The sequence below is a fragment of the Callospermophilus lateralis genome, chromosome 15 (assembly GCF_048772815.1).
Source record: "Callospermophilus lateralis isolate mCalLat2 chromosome 15, mCalLat2.hap1, whole genome shotgun sequence".
NCBI lineage: Eukaryota > Metazoa > Chordata > Mammalia > Rodentia > Sciuridae > Callospermophilus > Callospermophilus lateralis.
The window spans coordinates 18,224,062-18,250,855 of NC_135319.1; the positions used below are offsets into that span (position 1 = coordinate 18,224,062).

General features: G+C 39.0%; 1 protein-coding gene and 1 long non-coding RNA gene across 4 annotated transcripts; one reads left to right on the forward strand and one right to left on the reverse strand.

Annotated features, from left to right (window-relative positions):
* Window positions 1-548: 548 nt before the first annotated feature.
* On the reverse strand, window positions 549-26,794 carry Znf239 (zinc finger protein 239). 3 transcript variants are annotated; one of them, XM_076834084.1, is made up of 3 exons: window positions 26,711-26,794; window positions 25,824-25,865; window positions 549-4,211 (listed from the first exon to the last, which is right to left on the reverse strand). In XM_076834084.1, exon 3 carries the CDS (start codon window positions 3,920-3,922, stop codon window positions 2,744-2,746), a length of 1,179 nt encoding a protein of 392 aa, XP_076690199.1. In that variant the 5' UTR covers window positions 3,923-4,211; window positions 25,824-25,865; window positions 26,711-26,794; the 3' UTR covers window positions 549-2,743. The 3 variants fall into 3 exon arrangements, with proteins under 3 accessions (XP_076690199.1, XP_076690200.1, XP_076690201.1); XM_076834085.1 differs by having other exon boundaries at window positions 26,690-26,794; XM_076834086.1 differs by lacking the exon at window positions 26,711-26,794 and adding an exon at window positions 26,003-26,073.
* On the forward strand, window positions 4,538-16,527 carry LOC143380938 (uncharacterized). The gene is made up of 2 exons (XR_013088763.1): window positions 4,538-4,624; window positions 16,360-16,527. It is a non-coding gene; the product is annotated as an uncharacterized LOC143380938 (long non-coding RNA).

Consider the following 26,794-nt stretch of genomic DNA (forward strand, 5'->3'; position numbering starts at 1 on the left):
TAAACAAGGCTAGTATGGTTGAAGTGAAAAGAATGATAGTGTGCCTGAAAATGAGATTAGGGAGAAGGACCCAGAACAAAGACTACAGAAGTTGGATTCTACTTTGTCATGAAAAGCCATTAAAGGAGTTTTGAACAAGTTTTGTACATATTTGGTTTTTAAAAGATAACTCCAGTTTCTTTGTGATTAGTCTAAAGTGGACAAAAGTGGAATCGACAGATGACTGTAGCAAAGGCAGTAACCACAGTGGTGCTAGTAGAGGTGGTGAAAAGGGGTCAGATGTAGAATTTTAAAATGGTAGGAACTGGAGCAACATTTTTTTTCTTGTTGCTGTTTGAAATCTTCTATAGTACAAAGATAAAACAATAATGAAGAAACACAAATTGGACCTTTCTCTGGCTAGAGTGTCTAGGAAAGATGGGTGCTTAATTTTATTTGTGCGGTATGGTTTGAAATGGCTTATCCCCTCCAAAAACCCTATTGTGAGGTATTAAGAGGGTGGAAACTTTTTTTTAAAAAAATATTTATTTATTTTAGTTATCGGCAGACACAACATCTTTGTTGGTATGTGGTGCTGAGGATTGAACCCGGGCGGCACGCATGCCAGACGAGCGTGCTACTGCTTGAGCCACATCCCCAACCAAGAGGGTGGAAACTTAATCCTACTATGGTGATTAGTAGTTGGGCCTTTGAGAATTGATTTGGACTTAGGTAAGGTCATTAGGGTGGAACCCCATCATTGAAGACTGGTGGGCTTATAAGAGGGAGAATATAATGACACGTGCACACTTCCCATGTGATGCCCTCTGCTGCCATCAAGAAAACCTCTCTAGATATAATCCCTAGACCTTGGATCAGAACCATGAGCCAAAGTAAAACTTTTTTCTTTATAACCCAATTAGTAGAATGATTATTAGCAACATAAAACAGACTATGACACTGTGAGTTTGAGCTTCCAGAAAAAAGCTTAAGAATCCCGCAAGGGCTGGGGTTGTGGCTCAGTGTAGAGCGCTTGCCTAGCATGTACGAGGCCCTGGGTTCGATCCTTAGCATCATATGAAAATAAATAAATAAAATAAAAGTACTGTGTCCAACTACAACTAAAAAGTAAATACTAAAAAAAAAAAAAAAAAAGAGAGAATCCTGTGAGAATCACAGCCTTTGGGACAGGAGTTCCCTGTGTTTCTCCTTTGCTAGCAAAGCAATAAAACTTTTTCCTTTTTCTAAAAAAAAAAAAAAAAAAAAAAAAATAGAATCTTGCCACAAAATCTTTTCTCTCTGGAGAAAAGAGAGGACCATCTGTTCAGATTGCCTAAAATGAGGAGCAAGTGGTAAATTTTCAGTATGAAAAGGACCAAAGGACTTTTACAAATAAAGATTCTGAGTCTTTTGAAATCCTGACAATCATGCTGCCTCAGATCTGTGGGAGGAAAATTCATATAAATGAGCCAGTTTTCTCAGGAAATCAGAAATCAGTTGGTGACCCAAGAAAACCTGAACAAAAATTATGTGGGCAGAATTTTTCCCTGAGTTCAAAGAAACCCATGGTTAGTATCTATCTAAAGCAGAGTTTAAAACTCCAGTTTTCAATAGAACAAACTGCCAACGCTGCCTAAGGAGAGATTGTGAAACCAGTGTTTTGATGTCAAGGTGATGTGCACTGGTGTGTTTATGTCAATTAGTTTTATCGAGGTACAATTTATAAACAATAAAATCCACCCATTTATGTGAGCAATTCAGTGAATGCAGTCATGTAGTCAAAACTGATACAGAAAATTTCCATCCCTCAGGCTGGTTCTGAAGGTAGTGAGTTATCTCAATTGAATGATCAGACAGTTACAGAAAATTTCCATCCCTTTTGCCACTTCAGTCACCTCTTACCCCACTAACAACCACTAAACTGCTTTATCTCGTTACAGATTTGCCTTTTCTAGAATTTCCTATACATTATGCGGTAATTTGAGCCTGAATTCTTTCCCTTGGCATAATGCTTTTGCAATTCATCCTTGTTGTTTTCTCAGCAGTTTCTTTTTACTAAGAAAAAAGTATTCATTATATGGATCTCTGGTTTGTTTTGCTTTTTCATCTTCTGATGGATACTTAGGTTATTTTCACTCTATTACACCTGTTATAAACTTGCAATGAACTTTCATGTAAAGGTTATGGGTGAACATTAATTTTCACCATTCTTAAAATAAACTCCTAGAAGTGGAATTGCCATGCCAGGTGATAAGTTTGTCTCACTTTATAGGAACAGCCAAATTGTTTTCCAAAGGGCTATACCATTTTCCATTTCCATTAGTAACTTGATCCCTGCTCTTGAATTTTAGAGAGGGCTACGTAGAACCTAAAGGAAATATGAAAAACATAAGGCACATAATTTGAAGAGAAACAATAAGTCTAATTTCTCAAGAGAATGTGAACAAAGAAAAACATGCCCTGCTTGGATAAACATAAAGTTCTTGCAGTTAAAAATTCTGGATAGGATATATAATTCTAATAACACTGCTAAATTGCCCAGCACAGATGTTTTCACTCTGTCATCAACCAGAATAATAGTCCACTCATTGTATAGCATAACACAGTGCTTGATACTTTAAATGGATGAATGATTTTTCAGTGAGGGAACATATATGAATAACCTTACTATCTATCTCCTTCATGAGATACAGTAAGAGTTATACTAAAAATATTTGAGTCTTTATAGTACAAGTACTCAAAAGCCTGAACAGGTTCATGTCACTTAATGGGGATCTTTCCTGTGAACTCGCTGGTGGATGTGAAGGTTGGAGCTCTGGCTGAAGCCCTTTCCACATTTGCTGCACTCATAGGGCTTCTCTCCAGTATGCACTCTCTGGTGGATGAGGAGTTTGGAACTCTGGCTAAACCCTTTCCCACACTTGCCGCAGTGATAGGGCTTCTCCCCAGTATGGACCCTGAGATGGATGCGAAGGTCTGAGCTCTGGCTGAAGCCCTTCCCACACTCATAGCACTGGTAAGGCTTCTCTCCTGTATGGATGCACCGGTGAATGTGAAGGTTTGAGCTCTGGCTAAAGCCCTTCCCACACTCTCCACACTTGTAGGGCCTCTCTCCTGTGTGGACTCGCTGGTGGATGTGCAGGTTTGAGCGCTGACTGAAGCTCATCCCACATTCCCCACACTCATAGGGTTTCTCCCCAGTATGGACTCGCTGGTGGATGTGCAATTTGGAGCTCTGACTAAAGCCCTTCCCACACTTGTCACATTTATAAGGTTTCTCACCCGTATGGACTGCGTGATGGATAAGCAGACTAGAGCTCCTGGTGAAGCCCTTCCCACACTTGTCACACTTATAAGGTTTCTCATCCGTGTGGACTGCTTGATGGATCAGCAGACTAGAGCTCCTGGTGAAGCCCTTCCCACACTGCTCACATTTGTAGGGTTTTCCTTCTGTGTGGTCTCTCTGATGAAGTGGTATTTCTGAGTTCTGACTGAAGTCCTTGCCACACCCACCACATTTGCATTGTTTGTCTGCAGTATGGATTTTTTCAGAGGGGTGAACATCTGGGCTGGTAATTGGTATTTTCCCACAGTCATTATGGTTACAGGGTTGTTCCTCTGTGTGAGCTCTCTGATGACTACAGCTAACCAACTGTGATCTCCATCTATAAATATCTTTACAGTTACAGTCAAAGGGACCCAAAGAACCCTCCAACTGTCTACTCTGGCAGTTTGCCTCATGACCAAACAATGGTGACTCCAGTTCTGTTTCATCAGACACAAGTTTAACTTGAAGGTTTTCTAAACAATGGTTCATCGAAAGATTTTCCCCTCTTATTACTTTTCTCTCAGTGCTTTCTTCAGTTACAAAGACATCTCTACTCTCCTGAGGATCCTGAAGTTCTTTCTTACAGAATTTCACAGGGGAGTCTTGTGTGGCCATTTGGCTTGGAATTTCAAAGACAAATATATTTCACTTGCAATGTTTCTGAAATCATCACTTTGAAGAGTAACCACACTATTCCTGTTTCTGGAACTATGACAAGATGCTTCTCTCCACTTTTGACACAGGGAAATATCTCAGGATCCCCATGTACTTCTCTTTAAGGATTTATAATGTAATCCAGATTCCAGGTATTATATTGTCATCTCTTTCAAAATTAGCCAGTAGATGCCATAACAGATCCTGAAGTTCTTTCTCTTGGTTTTCCACAGAACTTTCATTCAGTCTCCTAGGGAACAAGAAGAATTTAGTGATAAGAACCAAGGGGAAATTTCAAGATAGCAGAACAGGAGTAGCTAAGGCCTGAAGACTTTGTAACTAGGAGAAAGTTCAGCTTGTCTTTCTAGTCATGTCCTTGGATTAATGTCAAGAGAAAAAGCCTTGAGTTCAGAAGTCAGACATTGCCTTTCTGATCTAAAACAAGGCCAATAATCGTGAAGAGGTTACTGAATCCTATACCCTTCTTTCCCACAAATGACATTTCATTTTACTGTATTTTATTTTTAACAAATTCTTATTTTATTGATACTCTACTTTCAGAGGTGTTGGGGATACAAGAAAATAGAAATCCTTCTGCTTAGCAAGCTAGAGCTTCCTGGGATGAAAGACAAATATATCAATATCAACAACAATAATACCAAGGTAAGTGGTACAGATGTACATACAACATAATACATGCACAACTAGCAATGGGAGCACAAAATAGGGGAAACCAACCCAAATCTTGGAGCCTTGGAAAGATTTCTCAGAGAATATGATGGCCAAAGGGGGGAAAAGTGAAATGTCCCTAGTGGCTTGGGAGGCTGAGGCTCTAACCAAGCAAGACTCTGTCTCAACACTTCACAGAAGAAAAAAAATGATCTGTCAACAAATACATGAAATAATGTTCAACATGTCTAGTAATTATAGAAATGCAAAATAAAACTGCATTGAGATTTCAACTCACTCCAATCGGAATGGCAATTATCAAAAATACAAGTAACAATAAACATTGGTGAGGATGTGGGAGAAAAGGTACACTCATACATTGCTGGTGGGACTGCAAATTGGTGCAATCACTCTGGAAAGCAGTTTAGAGATTTCTCAGAAAACTTGGAATGAAACCACCATCTGACCCAGTTATCCCACTCCTCAGTTATACCCAAAGGACTTAAAAATCAGCATACTACAGTGATACAGCTATACCAATGTTTACAGCAACTCAATTCACAATAGTTAAGCTACGAAACCAACTAGGTGCCCTTCAACAGATGAATGGATAAAGAAAATGTGATACATATACACAATGGAATATTACTCAGCCTTAAAGAATGAAATTATGGCATTTGCCAGTAAATGGATGGAACTAGAAACTATCATGCTAAGTGAAATAAACCAATCCCCCAAAATCAAAGGTTGAATGTTCTCTCTGATATGTGGATGCTGACTCACAATAGGCTGGGGGAGGGGAGGGAAGTTCACTAGACTGGAGGTGGGGGGCAGGGGAGAGGGGAATGGGAAAGACAGTAGAATGAATTGTACATAACTTTCATATATTCATGTATGAATACATGACCAGTAACTCCACATCATGCACAACCACAAAAATGGGAAGTTACACTCCATGTATGTATGATAAGTCAAAATACATTCTATTGTGATATATAACTAAAAAGAATAAAAAATTAAAAAACAAAAGACCCTGTCTCAAAATTAAAAAAAAAAAAAAAAAAGCTGGGGATGTTGCTCAGTGGTTAAGCACCCCTGGCTTCAATCCTTGGTACAAAAAAAAAAAAAAAAAAAGTGAAATATGGAGAGAAAATATGTGTTTGGAAAAACTAAAAGTAGCTTATTGTAAAGCAGACAAAAACAAAGGAAACAGTGTGGAGGGTGTAGCTCAGTGGAAGAGGACATGCCTAGCACATACAAGGTCCCAGAGCTTCATACCCAATTCATTTTTTCTTTCTCTCCTCCCTCCCTCCCTCCATCCCTCCCTCCCTCCCTCCCTCTCTCTCTCTCTCTCTCTCTCTCTCAAACACATACACACACAAAGCAGGAGGCAGAGCAAAGGGCTGGATGTCTGACACTGAGTTCTTCCAGCCAAACCTAGCATTACCTGAAACCTATAAAGGATTTACATTTAGGGTGAAATAACTGTGATTATAAAAACCACTGGAAAGCAAGACTTTAGATAGACAGTTGCTATAGCAATTCATAAGAAAAATGGTAAGGGTGACTGTTGTGGAGAGACAGAGAGAAATGCATTCTAAATCATGTGATAAAAAACAAAACCTAGAAGCCTAGGGCAAAGAGACACTAAGCATGCTCTCCAGGTTCCCTGTCTGAGTGACTGGTGTGTTGGTGCTATAATGGATAGGAAGTGAAAGGGGAAAAGGTTGAAGTGGGGAAGGAGAACAGATAACAAACTTAAAATTTGACTTGTTTAATTTGTGGTGCTGGTGGGGTGTTGTTACAGCTGTCCAGGACCAGAGAGCTACATGGGTCTAGAATCCTAAGAGAATTGCACTCAGAATACACAGTTTACTTACTAGTATGTATGCTAGTTAAAACACAGTTTCGGACTGAGGCTGTAGCTCAGTGGCTGAGTACTTGCCTAGCATGTGGTTCAATCCTTAGCACCACATAAAAGTGAAACAAAATAAAGGGACGCTGTCCATCTATAACTATAAAAAAACATTAAAACACAGTGTAAATATATTAGATTGCTATTAGAATAGAAATGTTGAGGAACTCCTAGATGATGGAAAACAGATTAGGAATGATGGGAAAATTAAAGAAAAAAGTACACAGCTCAAATCATGTATAGAAGAAGAATTTGGAGGTAAGGGATTCTCAAAAAGTCCTAGAAATTTAAAACCAGACTCAGAATCAACAATATAAAGCAAGACAGGCTTATTAATTCAAGTTAAGCATTCCAAATGCACATGTTGTCATTAGTAGCACCACTCTCCCAACTCTCCTCTTGCCCACAAAACCTGAAATTTTGGTGACTAACAGCAGGGACCCCATATAAAGTCTCAAGAAACATGATCAGCCAGCCAGAAGGCTCCTAACAGTATTACTTGGGCTGAAGAGAGAAGCAGAGGTTGGGTTATTGTTGAATCTACACAATGACAGGACCAATTAAGGTACAAAAAGAAGCAACTGACTCCATATGTGCCCAGGATAGCCTTATGGTAACCTTTGAAGAAGACTTCTGGAGAAAGCAAGCTAGCCCAGAGCTTGAGCTGGAGAAGCAGGACTTGCCCAAGTAACTTACTGGAACAAAGGGGTGGCCTTTAAAAATGGCTTCTACCATCCACCATCTAAATTTTCATTAGATTCTCCCAAGCCCAACCAGCAGAGGAATCCCTAAAGTAGAACATACATGTGCCACAGTGGTAGAGCATTGGCTGAGGATGCACAGTATACCATCATACAGGGAATACAAGACTTTTGAAAAAATATATAAGGAGTCAATTAAAAAATATATATAAGTGGACTAAAAAAAAAAACTACTAAGAGGCACAAACTCAAGAAACAGTGAACAGAGGAAATAGGATTTTAAAGGTGCATAATTAAAATACCAGAGAAATCAGAGGATATCATATTTAAACACAACTGAATAATATAAACCTACTGCTATAAAAAATAAATTATAATTCTTCTAAAAACTGATTAATCATAAGTAATACCTGCTGTACCCAACTAAAGCATTCAAGTATTGGCTGCATAATTTTATGTTACAAGAACTACTAGGATACTCATTCTGCACATGAGGAAACTCAGGCTGAAAAAGCTTAAGTGACCTGTATCACAGATAAGTGTCAGGCTATCTTATTTTAAGGCCTACAATCTACATGGGAGGAATGGCAAAAAAGAAAATATGGCTAAGCTGGAAGATTGAGGGATTCTCATAGAAGAAAGATAAAAGTAAAGGCCCATTTCCTACTAGTATTATGAGGGTAGTAATGGCATAATAAAGTCAGAGAAAATTATCAAAGAGATAACAAAAAATTTCTCCCCTCAGAAATCAAGATTCAGAGCCGATGCTAAAATGGTATGTGAAAAGACCCATAATTTTAAGGCACAGCCTTATAAAACCTCAGGAATTCAAGAAAAACAAATCATAACAAGGCCAATCAAGACAACAAAACAACAACAACAAACCCAAAACAAAACAAAAAGCTGGGCATGGTGGCACATGCTTGTAATCCCAGCAACTCAGGAAGCTGAAGCAGGAAGATCACAGGCTTGAGAGCAGCCTAAGCAACTTTAGGGAGACCCTGTCTCAAAATTTAAAAAAATTAAAAGGTCTGGGGATATAGTTCAGTCGTAGAGCACACCTGGGTTCAATCCAAGGATGAGAAACAAAATAATAAAAACCCCATAAAACCCCCAAAATGCTAAAAGCAACCAGATAGGAAAGCCAGACTATGTGCAAAAAATATGAATTATATGAACATTAAACAAAATCTGGAGAAAAAGTGATTGTGCAATAAAAATTCTATGGGCTGGGGTCTTAGCTCAGTGACAGAGCACTTGCCTACATGTCTGAGGCACTGGATTCAATTCTCAGCACCATATATAAATTAATTAATTAATTAATTAAAGGTCCATTGACAACTAAAAAAAAAATTTAAAAACAATTCTATACACAGTCAATCCAATAGAAGGAAAAGAGATATTTTTTTAAAAATATTTATTTATTTAGTTAGTTATAGTTGGACACAATACCTTTATTTAATTTATTTATTTTTATGTGGTGCTGAGGATCTAACCTAGGGCCTTGCACATACTAGGCGAGCGCTCTGCCGCTGAGCCACAACCAGAGCCCAAGAGATAATTTTTCAGATAAGAAATAATTCAATTACTGAAACATTCAGAGATGGACTGCAGTTTTTTTTTTTTTTTTAATTAAGGAAAAGAACAAAATAGAGGACACAGAGACAAATCCACAAAATTACAACTACCTTATATTAGACCAAGGTGCTAAAACCATGCAAAGGAGAAAGAATAGCATCTTCAACAAATGGTGCTGGGAGAACTGGAAATCCATATGCAACAAAATGAAACTGAATCCTTTCTCTCACCATGCACAAATGTCAACTCAAAATGGATCAAGGAGCTAGGAATCAGACCAGAGACTCTGCGTCTAATAGAAGATAAAGTTGGCCCTAATCTCCATCATGTGGGGTTAGGCCCCAAATTTCTTAATAAGACACCTATGGCACAAGAGTTAAAACCAAGAATCAACAAATTGGACGAATTCAAACTAAAAAGTTTTTTCTCAGCAAGAGAAATAATATGTGAGGTGAATAGGGAGCCTACATCCTGGGAACAAATTTTTACCCTTCAAACATCAAATAAAGCTCTAATCTCTAGAGTATACAAAGAACTCAAAAAGTTAAAAAAAAAAAAAAAAAAAAAAGCAAATAACCCAATCAACAAATGGGCCAAGGACTTGAACAGAAACTTCTCAGAAGAGGATATACAATCAATCAACAAATACATGAAAAAAGGCTCACCATCTCTAGCAATCAGAGAAATGCAAATTAAAACTACTCTAAGATACCATCTCACTCCAATAAGAATGGCAGCCATTATGAAGTCAAACAACAATAAGTGCTGGTGAGGATGTGGGGGGTGGGGAAGGTATACTCGTACATTGCTGGTGGGACTGCAAATTGGTGCGACCAATTTGGAAAGCAGTATGGAGATTCCTTGGAAAGCTGGGAATGGAACCACCATTTGACCCAGCTATTCCCCTTCTCAGACTATACCCAAAAGACCTAAAAAGAGTATACTACGGGGACACAGCCACATCAATGTTTATAGCAGCACAATTCACAATAGCTAGAATGTGGAACCAACCTAGATGCCCTTCAATAGATGAATGGATTAAAAAAATGTGGCATTTATACACAATAGAATATTACTCAGTACTAAAAAATAACAAGATCATGGCATCTGCAGGCAAATGGATGGCATTAGAGCAGATTATGCTAAGTGAAGTTAGCCAATCCCTAAAAAACAAATGACGAATGTCTTATCTGATATAAGGGGGGGGGTGACTCAAAATGGAATAGGGAGAAAGAGCATGAGAAGAAGACTACCACTAAATAGGGAAGAGAGGTGGGAGGGAAAAAGAGGGAGAAGGGGAGTTGCACGGAAGATGGAAGGAGAACCTCATTGTTATACAGAATACATATATGATGTTGTGATGAGAAAAAAAAGTGTGTCACATTAGATTGGATAGAGAGAAAGGATGGGAGAGGAGGGGAGGAATAGGGAGGATAGGAAGGGCAGCAGAATAGAATAGACTATGATTGATGTATGTACATTCCATGTATGTATTATATGTCAAAATACATTCTGCTGTCATGTATGACTAAAAAAATAAAAATAAATCATATGGTAAAAAAGAAAAAGGAAAAGAAGATGCATGATAGAATTGCAGCAAGCAAATATGTCAGTAAAATACATAATTAGGTTGCATCTACAGTTAACATATAAAAAAATAACCCAGACTCTACAATAGCAATATGGAATCAAAATCCCCCAAAATAAGATATATATATATATATATATATATATATATATATATATATATATATATATATATATATTTTAATTCAAGTATTATCCACACATGATGGTGCATACCCATAATTCCAGCAGTTTGGGAGGCTAAGGCATCACAATTGCAAGTTTGAGATCAGCTGGGGCAATTTTTTTTTTTTTTTTAAAGAAAGTGAGAGAGAGGAGAGAGAGGGAGAGAGAATTTTAATATTTATTTTTTAGTTCTCGGCGGACACAACATCTTTGTTTGTATGTGGTGCTGAGGATTGAACCCGGGCCGCAGGCATGCCAGGCGAGTGCGCTACTGCTTGAGCCACATCCCCAGCCCCAGCTGGGGCAATTTAATGAGAGCCTGTCTCAAAAATTTTTATAAGGGCTAGGAGTATAGATAGTTCAGTGGCACACTGCTTGCCTGCCTAGCACAAGCAAGGTCCTGAGTTCAAGTCCTAGCACTGGTGGAGGTGGCGGGGCGGGGGGGAAGAGAAGCAAGTATTATTAGCTAGAGTCGTGAAAAAAAAAAAAAAAAAGGAATCATAATCATAATACATACTACTTAACTCTAAAATGACCCATAAGTCCAATGTAAAAAACAATGTAAGCATTATTTACTGAAAGACTAACGTACATTATTGGGAGAATAAGAATGCTAGGGGAGGTAAGATCAAAAAGCTGTATCCTTGGGCTGGGGATGTGGCTCAAGCGGTAGCGTGCTCGCCTGGCATGCCTGGGGCCCGGGTTCGATCCTCAGCACCACATACAAACAAAGAAGTTGTGTCCGCCGAAAACTAAAAAATAAATATTAAAAAAAATCTCTCTCTTAAAAAAAAAAAAAAAAAAAGCTGTATCCTTTAGTAGAACAAAACAGACATTACTTTATGTATATACGTGACTGCATGCCCAGTGTGATTCTACAACACGTACACTCAGAAAAATGAGAAATTATATCTCATCTATGTATATCAAAGTGCATTCTACTGTCATGTATAACTAACTAAAACAAATAAAAATGTTAAATTTAAAAAAGCTATATCCTCATCTCTGATATGAAGAAGTCAATAGAAAATATCAAATAATGATAAACTGGGCAATAGCAGTATGTCACAATACTACAAATTAAAATTAAAATGATACAGAGGTATTATTTCCCAGTTTTTATACCAGCACAAACTCAAAGTCTAAAGGCATACTTCTCAAACTAGTATCACTCATCATACTTCAGTACAAACTATCACTCATCACAAAGGAAGAATATTTTGATAGTTATCTATCAAAATCATAATTGTGTGCACTCATGTTCTAAATTTCCAGGCATTTATATAAGATTAATCACCTTATGTGGCTTGTAAAAGCCAGTGACTAGAATCTGGGTAGACAGTTGTAGGAACACGAAGAAGCTTTTCATTGTGTTCCTTTTCAAACTTCTTTTCTTAACCATGTGAATACATTTATTCTTTAAAAAGAGAGATAACAAACAGCTGTCAAAGCATATGGTTTGGAATGAAGACACACTCAATAATGAACAGCTGAAAGGATCACAACTGAGTGCCCTTAGGAAGCCTCAGTGTGGCTGGAAGAGCAGCAGATAACAAAGAACTGCTTTTATCATAAGCCTTTTGTTATAGTTTGCTTACCTAGTGTAGTGAATATATATCATTGTGTTTACAAATTTTAAGAATAATGAGAAGAGCCAGGCACAGTGGTATACATCTGTGATCCCAACAACTTGGGAGGCTGAGACAGGAGGATCACAAGTTTGAGGACAGCCTCAGCAATTTAGCAAGGCCTTAAGCAACTTAGTGAGACCCTGTCTCAAAATAAAGAGTAAAAATGTTCAGTGGTAAAGAGCCCCTGGGTTACATTCCTAGAACCAAAAGAAAAAGAGTAATGGGAAGAAGAAAAAAAAAAAAGAAGAACACAACAACAAAAAAACCACACTGACACAAACAGAATAAAAAAAGAAAAAAATGACAAAAGAAAAACCACTAATTTGAGGCCAAAATTATCAAATAATGAAAGGATACTATTTCAACATCCTCATTGTTCAATACTTGGGAATGGCTAGTGGCTACAAAAATTACAGGTGTATGAAATCAATGAAGGAGAAATTTTATTGATAGCTTTCACAAGTAGTAATAAAACTTTGTGGTTATCAGACTTTTAAATATTTAAAATAATATGGCTGGGCATGGTGGCATATATCTGTAATTTCAATGGCTCAAGAGGGTGAGGCAGGAGGATAGCAAGTTCAAGGCCAGCCTAAGGCTAGCTGGGGCAACTTGGGAGACCCTGTCTCAAAATAAAAAATAAAAAGTGCTGGGTAGGTAACTCCATGTTAAAGCACCCCTGGATTCAATCCCAGCACTGAAAAAACACAAAGCAAAAAACAACAACAAAACCATAATCACCACCAAAAAACCTGCAATAATACAAAGAATTAATGTATAATAACTTCTCAACGTTGAGGAAAAAAAGTTTCTTCTCTACTAAATTCTGCAGTAGTCAATTATTAAATATTGACCATGTACATACAGCACTGAAAATAGGGTCAGTTTCCCATGTCTGTGGGTTCCACATTCATGGATTCAACCAATTGTGGATGAAAAATATCTAGGGAAAAAAAATGCCTGTAACTGAACATGTGCAAATTTTCTTCTTGTCATTATTCCCTAGATAATATAGCAAAACAACAATTTATCTAGAATTTATATTGTATTAGAAATCATGTAAGGTTTGCAGAAGGATGTACATAGCTTACATGTAGATACTAAGTCATTTCATATGAGTTTTGAGCATCCTCAGATCTTGGTATCTGCAGGGACCCTGGAACAAATCTATGGATACTGACGGATGTCTGTGTTAGATAGCTGGCTCTCTCCAGGAACCTAGCTGGAAACAAGGAAAAAATCAGACTTGAACATCCAATGGTTAAAAGAAGAACATATAAAAGAATATGCTACTGGGTCTGAGACTGTGAGATATAAATAGAAAAATTTGAAAGGTGGGGTCAAGTGGAAGGCTTAGTAAAAGGTTTCATATAGGTTTGAACTTCAAAAAAAAAAAAAAAAAAATCTTAAGGGGCAAAACCAATCAGGAACCAGAGCATGGGATAATCAAAGGATTGAACCCAGGACCTTATGGATGAACTCCACCACAGAGCCACACCCTAGCCACTGATTTTTTGGTTTACTTTAAGCTATTTTAAATTGATTAACACTTAAATTATTATTTTTACCTTGCTTGCATATGCTATGTAAATGTCCTACCACTGAGCTACCTCCTTAGCATTTAAAATTATTTAAATTGTACAAATTTATAGGGTACAGTATGATATTTCAACACATACACACACACACAGAGTATGTACTAAGAAAATGAGGGTAATGTTTCCATCTCTTTATCATTGCTTTGTGTTTGAAGACTTCAAGCTCTTCTCTTCCAGGTATCATAAAGTATATAATTGACTATTGTGAAGTGTAGTCTCCTCACTGTTCTGTAGAATTTAGAATTATTTTTATCTAACTGTGTCTGGGTACTTATTCTCCAACTTCCCACTGTCCTCCTCTACCTCCTACTAGCACACTTAAGTCCCACAGAGTTCAGCTGCACTTAATGTTTGAATTATGGTAAAAATTAGCCAGATTGTTAACTTAAGTTTTCAAGCTCAAATTAGGTATTATACATAGACTTGTCTCCCTTATTTATTTTTGGTACCAAGGATTGAATGCAGGGGTGCTCAACCACTGAACCACGTCCCCAGCCCTTTTAATTTTAATTTTTTATTTTAAGACAGGGTCTTGCTAAATTGCTTAGGGCCTCACTAAATTGCCAAGGCTGGCCTTAAACTTGTGATCCTTCTGCCTCAGTCTCCTGGGTTACAGGGATTACAGGGATTACATGGCCACACTGGCCATGCCCAGTGACTTTTCTCCCTTAAATGTCACTTATCTGCCATTTTTGGATAAAAAGCCAGAATTACCCTAGTTGCTGGTGTGGAGGCTAAGCTCCCTGCCTGACTTTTGAGGTCTTTTGTGTCCTGTGGTCTATGGAGCATTGTTCTCTGCTGCCAAGTTCACCCTTCTTTTCAGCTAAGTCTGTTTTCCTGTGGTCCTTCAAGTGCAAGCACAAGTGCATGCACACACAGTGAAATTTGCAGATACTGAGGATGGGGAGAAAGAAACTTTAATAAAGGCCTATTTCTAAACTAGGGGACTGGAAAAACGAAAGTAAGAATATGAGAAGTTAAAAGGGAAAAGTCTTTAAAATTTTCAACACTCTGAATTTGAAGTAGCCCTGGATATTCAAGTGTATCTATCCATGGCCAAGAAAACACATGGGAGTAGAGTTTAATATGAGGATAGAAAAATAAAGACATTAGGGCTATCAAAATAGAGAGGTAGTTGAAGCCTTTTAAATATATATTATCTCTTTATTCAAATATCTACACACAGTATGCATTCTCAAGAGGGGCAACAGCACCCCCAAAGGGATGAGAATTTGTTCTTAACACATTACACTTGGTTTTTAGTCCTCTAAAGCAATTCTACTTGGCAAAACCTTATTCCTTAGTACTTAATTTCTGTTGGAGAGAATTTAATTCAATTTGTCTCCTTAGGAAGAAATAGTTGTAAATCATTTTCATATAGTGATGGGATGTATAGTGATCAAAAAACAAACAGGGGGCGGGTGCCGTGGTGCACACCTGTAATCCCAGTGGCTTGGGAGGCTGAGACAGGAGGGTCATGAGTTCAAAGCCAGCCTCAGCAAAAGTGAGGCACTAAGCAACTCAGAGAGATCCTGTCTCTAAATTAAAATACAAAATAGGGCTGGGGATGTGGCTCAGTGGTCCAGTACCCCTGAGTTCAATCCCCAGTACCAAACAAACAAACAAAAACAAACAGGGGCTGGGGATATAGCTCAGTTGGTAGAATGCACAAGTCCCTGGGTTCAATCCCAGCACCACACAATAACAACAAAAATAAACAAACAAACAACAACAACAAAAAAGGCAGGCTTGGAGTGTACCTTATGATAGAGCATTTACCCTAGCCATCTGTGAGCTCTGGGTTCAATCTCCAGAACTGTAAAAACAAAACAGCCCTCTGGGATTTCCAAATTCAGAGGAAAGTAAATCTGCAGCAAAAAGAAATATGAAGGAGGCTGGAGGAAACAGGACAACTATGACCTCATACAAGGCAAAGAATTTCAAGAAAAGGTTAACACTGTAAAACCCATTAATAAAACTGATAACAGTAAATACTCTGGAAGAGGGAAAAAAAAAAGAAAGAAAGAAAGAAAAAAGAAAAAGGAAAAACTCTGAAGGGGACAAACAAGCCAGCATAGTGGCACACACCTATAGGTGTGTCCCAGCTACTTGGGAGGCTGAGGCAGGAGGATCTCTTGAGCCCAAAGTCCAAGTCCAGCCTGGGAAACACAGAGATACCCCATTTCAAAATCACAAAGTCAAGTCAGGTGTGGTGGCACATGCCTGAAATCTCAGTGGCCTGGGAGGCTGAGGCAATAGAGAGGATCTTAAGTCCCAAGGCCAGCCTCAGCAATTTAGTGAGACCATCAGCAACTTAGAAAGATGCTGTCTCAAAATAAAAGACAAAAAGGACTAGGGATGTTGCTCAGTGGTAAAGCACCTCTGGGGTCAATCCCCAGTACCAAAACAAAATAAAAAATTAAAATAGTTCCTTATGAAAGTTTTGCTTTATTGCTCCAAGTAAGCAATTTTGGTGCCTATGTAAAGCACAGGCCTAGGACATGAAAATACATGACTCTTACCACTCAGAAGTATTTTTCAACCTCCTCTCTAGGTTTAGCTGGAATAATGAATGAAGAGCCACACTTACCAAGAGAAGAAGAACCAGGAATCTGCCACAGACTGAGGCAGGGAAACCCTAAAGAGCCACCACAACAGTATGATTCTTTTCAGTCATTTTTGTGGTGTCTGTTCTTGACTATAAAATGGTAATTTCACATGACTTAACCTAGTGTCTATTCATCTTCCCAACTAATTAAAAATTCTTTATCAACAGGATGTATTATCTTTTCTGTGATTCGTAATAATTCATCTAACTATTACCCTTGGATACATTTAGTAAGCAACACATTTTTTTTTTCACTACTTTATTTATTTATTTATTTTAGTTTTTGGTACTAGGGATTAAACCCACAGGTATAGACCCCAATCCCTGGTTTATAAAAAAGGAACACGTCTGGGTTCTGAAAAGGATTCAGTGAAGCCACTCACTAGTCTCAATTCTTAATAAAGTTCTTCAACTGTTTAGGATAATTAGAAAATATCCTTTGGTATAAAAAAGAATTAGAAAACAAAGACTCCAATAAGCAATGTTCAGGTTTGTAATGTTCTTACCCACTGAGACCAAGTTCCTGTAATTTTCCACCATCACAACTCTGTACACCTTCCTCTAAGCAAGATCCAGGTAACTGCACTCTTCCTCAGTGAAACCATACACACATCCATGAATGTTACTGGTTCCTAAAATATTAGGAACCAACAACTACTGCCCAAATGCCCTGGAAGAGTGAAATTGGTAGCACTGGAAAAGGTGAGAAGAGGGCTGGGGATGTGGCTCAAGCGGTAACGCACTCGCCTGGCATGCGTGCGGCCCGGGTTCGATCCTCAGCACCACATACAAATAAAGATGTTCTGTCTGCCGAAAACTAAAAAATAAATATTAAAAATTCTAAAAAAAAAAAAAAAAAAAAAAGAGGTGAGGAGAGTTGAGAAGTTTGCAGATCAGGAATCTGAGCAAGCTAAATCAAGTTGTGTTGGAAAAATCTTTCCTTTTCTAGCTACTTTGCTACTTCCATTCAAATTTTCCCCTCTTGCCCACTACCCATCCAAGCTCAAGCTATCAGCTATTCCATTTTTCCTTGTCACTGTCATCTCACGGTCATTGCTATGTTGTCTTTTTTAAAAAAAATGACAGTAGAATGTATTTATGCACTATGATATATCATACATAGATGGAATATAATTTCTCAAATCCCATTCTCACCATTATCCTGACAACCTCAACACTAGCAACAACTGACCCCACATTCTGACCTTCCATTTGTTAAACTTCATTGAGCCAATGATCTCAGCCTCATTTCATTAAATTACAATAACTATAATCAAGAATAGTTTACTCTTTGATTCCTTCACACTTCTTTCCATTTCATCCATCACAAACTCTCACCCCTTCCCTCTAAAATCTGGAACAAGACAGGGATGCCCTCTCTCACCACTTCAATTCAATATAGTTCTCGAAACACTGGCCAGAGCAATTAGACAGATGAAAGAAATTAAAGGCATAAAAATAGGAAAAGAAGAACTTAAATTATCACTATTTGCGGATGATATGATCCTATACCTAGAAGACACAAAAGGGTCTACAAAGAAACTACTAGAGCTAATAAATGAATTCAGCAAAGTGGCAGGATATAAAATCAACACACATAAATCAAAGGCATTCCTGTATATCAGCGACAAAATCTTCTGAACTGGAAATGAGGAAATCCACCCCATTCACAATATCCTCAAAAAAAAATAAAATACTTGGGAATCAACCTAACAAAAGAGGTGAAAGATTTATACAATGAAAACTACAGAACCCTAAAGAGAGAAATAGAAGAAGATCTTAGAAGATGGAAAAATATACCCTGTTCATGGATAGGCAGAACTAACATCATTAAAATGGCGATATTACCAAAAGTTCTCTATAGGTTCAATGCAATGCCGATCAAAATCCCAAAGGCATTTCTTGTAGAAATAGATAAAGCAATCATGAAATTCATATGGAAAATAAAAGACCCAGAATAGCAAAAGCAATTCTAAGCAGGAAGTGTGAATCAGGAGGTGTAGCGATACCAGATTTCAAACTGTACTACAAAGCAATAGTAACAAAAACAGCATGGTACTGGTACCAAAACAGGCGGGTGGACCAATGGTATAGAATAGAGGACACAGAAACCCATCCACAAAATTACAACTATCTTATATTCGATAAAGGGGCTAAAAGCATGCAATGGAGGAAGGATAGCATCTTCAACAAATGGTGCTGGGAAAACTGGAAATCCATATGCAACAAAATGAAACTGAATCCCCTCCTCTCGCCACGCACAAAAGTTAACTCAAAATGGATCAAGGACCTTAATATCAAATCAGAGACTATGCGTCTGATAGATGAAAAGGTTGGCTCCGATCTACATATTGTGGGGTCGGGCTCCAAATTCCTTAATAGGACACCCATAGCACAAGAGTTAATAACAAGAATCAACAAATGGGACTTACTTGAACTAAAAAGTTTTTTCTCAGCAAGAGAAACAAGAGAGGTAAATAGGGAGCCTACATCATGGGAACAAATTTTTACTCCTCACACTTCAGATAGAGCCCTAATATCCAGAGTATACAAAGAACTCAAAAAATTAAACAATAAGAAAACAAATAACCCAATCAACAAATGGGCCAAAGACCTGAACAGACACTTCTCAGAGGAGGACATACAATCAATCAACAAGTACATGAAAAAATGTTCACCATCTTTAGCAGTCAGAGAAATGCAAATCAAAACCACCCTAAGATACCATCTCACTCCAGTAAGATTGGCAGCCAATATGAAGTCAAACAATAACAAATGCTGGCGAGGATGTGGGGAAAAGGATACCTTTGTACATTGCTGGTGGGACTGCAAATTGGTGAGGCCAATATGGAAAGCAGTATGGAGATTCCTGGGAAAGCTGGGAATGGAACCACCATTTGACCCAGCTATTGCCCTTCTCGGACTATTCCCTGAAGACCTCAAAAGAGCGTACTACAGGGATACTGCCACATCGATGTTCATAGCAGCACAATTCACAATAGCTAGACTGTGGAACCAACCCCGATGCCCCTCAATAGATGAATGGATAAAAAAAAAATGTGGCATTTATACACAATGGAGTACTACGCAGCACTAAGAAATGACAAAATCATGGAATTTGCAGGGAAATGGATGGCATTAGAGCAGATTATGCTAAGTGAAGCTAGCCAATCCCTAAAAAACAAATGCCAAATGTCTTCTTTGATATAATGAGAGCAACTAAGAACAGAGCAGGAAGGAAGAGCAGGAGGAAAAGATTAACATTAAACAGAGTCATGAAGTGGGAGGGAAAGGGAGAGAAAAGGGAAATTGCATGGAAATGGAGGGAGACCCTCATTGTTATACAAAATTACATATAAGAGGTTGTGAGGGGAATGGGAAAAAAATAAGGAGAGAAATGAATTACAGTAGATGGGGTAGAGAGAGAAGATGGGAGGGGAGGGGGGATAGTAGAGGATAGGAAAGGTAGCAGAATACAACAGTTACTATTATGGTATTATGTAAAAATGTGGATGTGTAACCGATGTGATTCTGCAATCTTTGTAATGTTTTGAAGAACCAATAAAAAAAAAAAGCAAATATAATAGCAAAAAAAAAAAAAAAAAAAAAAACCTCTCACCCCTACTCACTCTAGAACATATCTGTGTCTCTCCATCCTGTATTGCTTTTTTTTTTTTTAAATTGTTTTGTAATTATAGATGGAAATAATGCCTTTATTTTATTTTGTGCTGAGGATCAAACCTAGTACCTCACAAATGCTAGGCAAGCACTCTGCAAGTGCTCTGCTGCTGAGCTGCAGCTCTAGGGCCACTGCAGTTTTTGCTACAGCCTGAGGGGTGGTTGTCTTCCACATGCACCAAACTTTTAATCATTCTATTTCTACTTTCACTCCTGTGAATGTAAAATTTTGCCATACAGCAGCTATCGTGATTTTTGAAAATCACAAACCAGGAATGAGACCTTCCAAGGCTTTTCAGTGAACATCAAATAAAATTCAGACCCTTCATCTTGGCTTGGAAGCTTCTGCAGAGCCAGTACTAAAGCAATGATTAAGGACAGGCAGTTAGTTAGTTAGTGTAGACAGGTGATGGGGAAAATGAAAGCTGAGTTAGGTCTGGGAAGTTGGAGACTGCTTCTGGTGGACTGAAATGCTAATGCCTCTAGAGACCTTTCTCCATCCATTACCAAGATTACCAATCTATACTGTTCCACCCAAAAGGTTGTTAACAAGCACCTCCTGAGCAGACAGGGAGCTGTTAATTAATGCCTCCTGGGCTACAGCTCCCTTCCTGCCCAGGATCACTCCATCTTTGGCCCTTCTAGCCCATCTGTTTCTCACCTTTTGGCCATCCCACCGGCACCCCACCACCTCCCAACTAATCAAGTCACTAGTCATGTAGGCAGGATGGGAAAATGAAGGAACAAGATAAGAGGGCGGAACAAAGAAAATCTAAAATGTTTAAAAGGTATAGGACACTCCTACTTTGGATATCAGAATACCAGCTATGGCCCTTTATTCCTCCCGAGAGAAGTTTATTATTATTCTTTAAATAAAACTTGCTTTCTACACTTGCTTCAGTGTTTAATCTTTACATCTGGGAAATGGAACTTGGGTCACTGGTAATCAGCAGTTCAGTACCTGTCATGTCCCCAACCTCAGCTGTACACACTCCTTTCTTAATATTATACTTGGTCTCAGCAACTTTGCAGGTTCCTGAACCACATCAAATTCATTCTCAAGGCCTTTGCACTAGCTTCCCTCTTTGTCCCAAATGTGCTTTTTCACACCTTCATTCTAGTTCCTTATCATTTTGGTCTCAGCCCACCTACTGTCTCCTAAGAAAAGCATTTCCTTGACCAGCTAATCATTTTCCCAATTAAATTTCTTCATTCTACTTTTATCTTACCTCATTATCTATTCAAGGGCTTTCTTACTGTCTCTTCCCCTAAGATGTAAGTTTCCTGGGACAGAGAGGTTGTCATTCTTTGCTGCATTCCTAAGGCCTCAAACAGGCTGGGACATAAAAGGAATCCAATTATTCATTTAATTTCAAATGATTGTTTCTCTCCAGGGTTCTGTCTGATAGTGCAACACTTTTCAAACTATCTGCTGTGAAGGACCAGGATTCTGTTTTTTAATAAACAATTTACTTTCTATACTTATGTCTGCATGGTTCATGGGCTGGCATTAGTTAAGAAGGCACACTTTAAAAAGCAAAGAGATAGAATATATTAAAAATAATGAGTCAAATGAAACCTAAATTATGGACCAGGAAGTCCACAATACCTTTGAGAAGGCAACATTACCTCATAAATTTGATTAGCCTAGACAACTTCCACTTGAGGCTGAGGAGACACCACTACTCCCTCCTCAGAAATTGAGGACAGCCGGGCCTGCCATGCAGGAGACATGTGACTTACCCAACTAGTCACCAGTGGACAAAGTAAAAATGAGGAGAGTAGAAGCTTTCTCTCAAGCTCTCCTTTCAATGACTGTGTCTCCACTCTGCCTAAAAGGCTAGGCAACAGAAGTCTGGGCAAAGGTGGGACAAAGAAGAAGTGGAGAATGATGCCTTAGTGCTCTGTCACCATAGCCTCTAGTGAAGCAGGGCCCAGTGAATATCAAGCAAGTGGATTCTTTGGGGTAGAGCTCAGGGGATGGGGGAGAGCACTTAACCTGGCTTTGCATGAGCCTCTGAATTCAATCCCCTGCACTGGGCTGGGGGCAGTGAGGAGGAGAGGAATCAGTCACTCCTCTCAACCAGACGTTTTCTTCCCCACTTCAGAAAGGTTTCTTTCTGTTCAAGCTAATCTCTCTTTGGGTACTCTAGATTGAATCCCTTCCTCTTTCTTCAGATTCAGATCCATCAATTATCTTTTCTTTCAATTTTTATCCCTTTCCACTAGTCACCTGGATTGTTTAAGCATCCTTCTCTACCTCAACAATACTCAAACCACTTCAGATCTTGTCAGTTCTATCCTTTGAATTTCCTTCCAATGAGTTCTCTCTCCTCCATTACCAATGTCTTAGTAAGGTCATCGTTTTTAAAATAAACCTTAGACCACAATAACTTCTTACCAAATTTTCACAGAACAAGTTTTATTGTCTTTCAGTCCATAGTCAGACTTAGTAGTTTTTAAGATCCTGTAAACAAAGTGGCAGGGGAAAATCCATTCCAAGAATGAAAAGAATTCTAAGATGAGAAATATTACAAGAGAGGACCAAGTGAGAGGAAGGGGAGGGCGGAAGGGGAAAAAAATAATGCTTCTTTTACAGCAAGAGAGAGTTCAGACTGAAATAATCTAAATAATAAACAGTCTTCCTTGGTATCAGTGGAGCTAATGAGTCGCCCCCAAGACTGAACTTCTGCATATAGTGGGAAAGTGTTCTCAATATCCTGCAGGCTGGTCAAAGAGGAAGGTCATAGGACCAGTAGTTTCCTATTTTCACCTGACAAAAGTTAAAGTTCTCATTACTCCAGACAGGTTATCCCATGGCTCTCAACTTCCATTCCAGATGCCTCCCAGCTTGATATAACAATTTACTGAGGGGCAGGACACAGTAATGCAGAAGCTGATAAGTGGAGTAGTCACAGTGGATTACTTGGAACCATCTAAACCCAGCATGTTCTAGTCTAGCATAGTTCTTTTCACGTTGCTTCTACCCTGACTTGGATTTCTCACATCCATTTTGGAATTCCTTTGTCTCAGGATAATCAGCAAGCCCCTTCTGAAGCAGGCGGATAAGCCAGGTGCTTCTTTCTTTAAGATCTCAGAACATCTTTCACATCTCTCTGATATAGCTATTAAATCTGTCTCCCAAATTGGCTGTAAGAAGGTGAAGGACAGAGGTCACACTCAACTAATCTTTAAATCCCCAGCAATTAACACTGAACCAACTTGGAATCTAAAAGATAGAAGTTTATAAATTCACATTCAATTCTTTTCTTTTTTGGAACCGAGTAATGAACCCAGGATTGCTTTACCTCTGAGTTACATCCACAGCCCGTTTTATTTTTTAAGACAGGGTTTCACTAAATTGCTTAGGGCCTTGCTAAGTTGCTAAAGCTGGCTTCAAATTTGCAATCCTCCTGCCTTGGCTTCCAAGTTGCTGGGATTACAGGTGTGTCCTACCATGCCTGGCCACCTTCAATTTATATGACTAATGAAATGCAACAAATAAAGAAACTCTAGAGATCATCAAGCTAGACACCCCAATTTTATAGATGAGAAACCAAGGTTCATAATGAAGTGACTTATCCAAGGTTGCAGAGGGAGAAAAGGGTTAAACTGGGACTCCTGCCTTTTGGCACACACAAAGAGGATGTCTGGAATACAGAAAACAATAAGTATATGTGGTAGAATAAAGTCCTTTCTTTAAATTAAAAAAATTATTATTTAACCTAAGTTAACATACTTAACATATTACTTAACATACCAGAATCTCAAAATTTACTATGCCTGCAGTCCCTAACTACATCAACATTGAATAATTATAGGGGAATAGGTAGAAGGGAGAAAAATATACCGAACACAGGGTCTTGTGCATGTTAATCTCTCTTGAAGTCCTTAAACATTTTCAATGCTCTCTGTACCTCCAGGAAGATTACTATCCTCCATATACACAGATTTTTATAAGGCTAATGGTCTCTTTCTGTAAACCAGGACACAAAAAGAGGCTTCTACTGCTGGTGGTGTTAAGAATCAATTCTTAAATTAAAAAAGAGAGAGAGAGAGAACCAATTCTTTTTTTTTTTCTTCTTTTTTTTTTTCCTTAAAATGCAATCTGAGCCCAACATAGAGGCATAGGCCTGTGGTATCAGGCAACATGATCATCTGAACCCAGGAATTTGAGGCCAACCTGGACAAAACAGAGGACCCCATCTCATTGGGAAAAAAAAAATGTAGCCTGATATTTTATTCAAATAACTTCAGATGTGATGACCTATTTAGTTATGGAGAAAGAACAGCTTGGATGTGAAAAACATGGAATTTATTTCTGGCTCTGCTGTTCTTTGCAACAAAGAACAAGGCTTTCTCTTCAGCTTCCTCTGAGTCACAGCTCTCTGCAGCCATAAAACACCAGCACCCTGACAGAGAGTGGGCTGACCATTTCCATCTCAAACACTCATGATTCTGTCAATCTTTAGGTAACTATCTACACATGGTTTTACAGAGACAATTTTTTTTTTTTAATTGCTACTTGGTAAATCTACATTCACTGTATCAATTTAGTAGACATGTTGGTGGAAGGGAACATAGCAACCAGAGCGTAAATTATCTGGTTAGGTAGTCATCTTACCTACCATACTTACTAACATCAAGTATGTAGAGTATTATTATTTCACAATAAATCTTCAGATAACAAAGAGGAATGAAAGTCTCCTTTCAGTAGGTCTGCAGGGGAGGGCTAAGAACCTTAATTCTTGGAAACCTAGATGATTCTGATGCAGCGCCTAGGTGAGGAGCATTTGTAGCAGTGATTTTGTTATCACTGTGCTGACATTTAACTAATGTTCTAATATTTTTCATTCTTTCACAATTATAAATGGTCATCATTAATATGCGTATGTTTTGAGTACACATAATATGCTCATCAAGAAGTGCGCTCCTTGAAGAAAAGCACCATAGTTTATCATTCTATTTGTTTTCTTGAGACCATTTAGCACTGGACTGGACATACAGTAGCTCTGAACAACTTTCAACATGCTATAGTTTACAGTTTGGATCTTGTGTGTCTCCCAAAGGTTCATATGCTAAAAGAACAGCCTGTGAGGCAGTGGAACTTTGAGAAGGTGGGGCCTAGTGGAAGCAAAACTATGTTACTGGGGGCATGCCCTTGGAGGTAGTATTGAAATCTCAGCCCCTTCACCTCTTTGTGACCTGCCTGCCATGAGATGAAGAGAATTCCTCTACCTTGCTCTCCCACCATGATGCACTGTGCTGTCACAGGCCCACAGGCAACTGTGGGATTGAAACCTCTGAAACTGTAAGCCAAAATAAATATTTCTTCCTTATAAATTGATTATATCAGGCATTTTCTCACAGCAACAGAAAGTTAACTAACAGGATGTGAGTGAAAGGTCTGGTAGAAAAGTTTAACTTTGAAAGGACCAGGCAAAGATGCTCTGTGGTCTTTCTGTAGAAGTGCACATGCAGGTACTCTGAAGAGCAGACCAAATGTAAAGAAGTAGGGCAGTATAAAATATAATCAGAAATATATGTTTCTCATACTGAACTTTTTGACAAAGGAAAAAAAAGGTTGAGGGAGAGGAAAATAAATACAGTACAGTACAGACACAGGATCTAACACTAGCCAAGCTCTCATGCACATGTTCTCTTTGTCCCAAGGAAAAAAAAAAGGTTATGTTTAATTTCAGAAAGGGATTTTAGGAAAAACTCCAACTCACCTGGAACTTTGTCATATCTTCCTCTCAGAGAAATGCAGATTCCTGAAAAGGCAGAGAAAAACCCATAAAAACCAAGCCCACATTGTAGGACACAGACTAACCGTTCCAACGCTGGAAAAAGTTTCTCAGCTCTTGCTATCAGTCAATCCTTCCTCTCGCACTCCCTGCAATTCTCTTACCCTTCTCCTCAGGGCTTTGGAACAAACAGGCCAAGTCTCCCATGAAAGCACGTGAGAGAAAGCAAATTCGGTAGCTGTCTGCATCTGAAAGCCTTTTCCCTCAGACTTCCAATTTCTGCCCTAAAGTTCTGGTTAGAGTAGGAGCTCTCAGGTTATATAGATCGCCTCTGAGATGGGATTTTGGATACACAAGACGCCATTCTTTTTCTCTGCAACCTGATTCATTTCTGGGATACAGGGGTTCAGATGTAACATTTTTTCAGCGAGGATGGTGCTGTGGAGCAGAAACCTAAGTCCCATAGGGAGCCCTTCTCGACTGCCTAAAGTCCACAGAACAACTCCTTGGATTAAGGCCATTCACTGGCGTGGAAAAGGCCGATGTAGTCAACCACAAAGCTCCCAGGCAGGCCCAGGCCAGGGCTCAGCCACACGAGAGGAGGGACCCTCAGGGGCCAGGCCTCCTTTGCGGTAGAGGCCTTGCCTCCGTGTGGCCCAGCCCAGGGGGCGCCACTGCTCGGAATGCGGCGCCCAGACACACGTGCGGCCCTGAGTTGCCCTCCACGGGTCGCACTCTCCTATGGCTTCTCGCCCGGCTTCTGATCTCGGTGGCCCAGCACCTCACCAGAGGCCCACGACCCTGATCCGTGACACCTCTGCCAGCCGCGAAAGCAGCCGGCCCGGTCTCACCTCCCACGTGAGATCCCACACCTGGCAACGCAGTAATCCGCAAACTGACCCGTGCCCTCGCCATGGGCCCCCAACTACAAGTACCAGCGAACCGCGCGCGGGACA

Excerpts from the sequence above, each read along its gene's own strand:
- Znf239 (XM_076834084.1), bottom strand. The coding sequence starts at position 3,922 with ATGGCCACACAAGACTCCCCTGTGAAATTCTGTAAGAAAGAACTTCAG.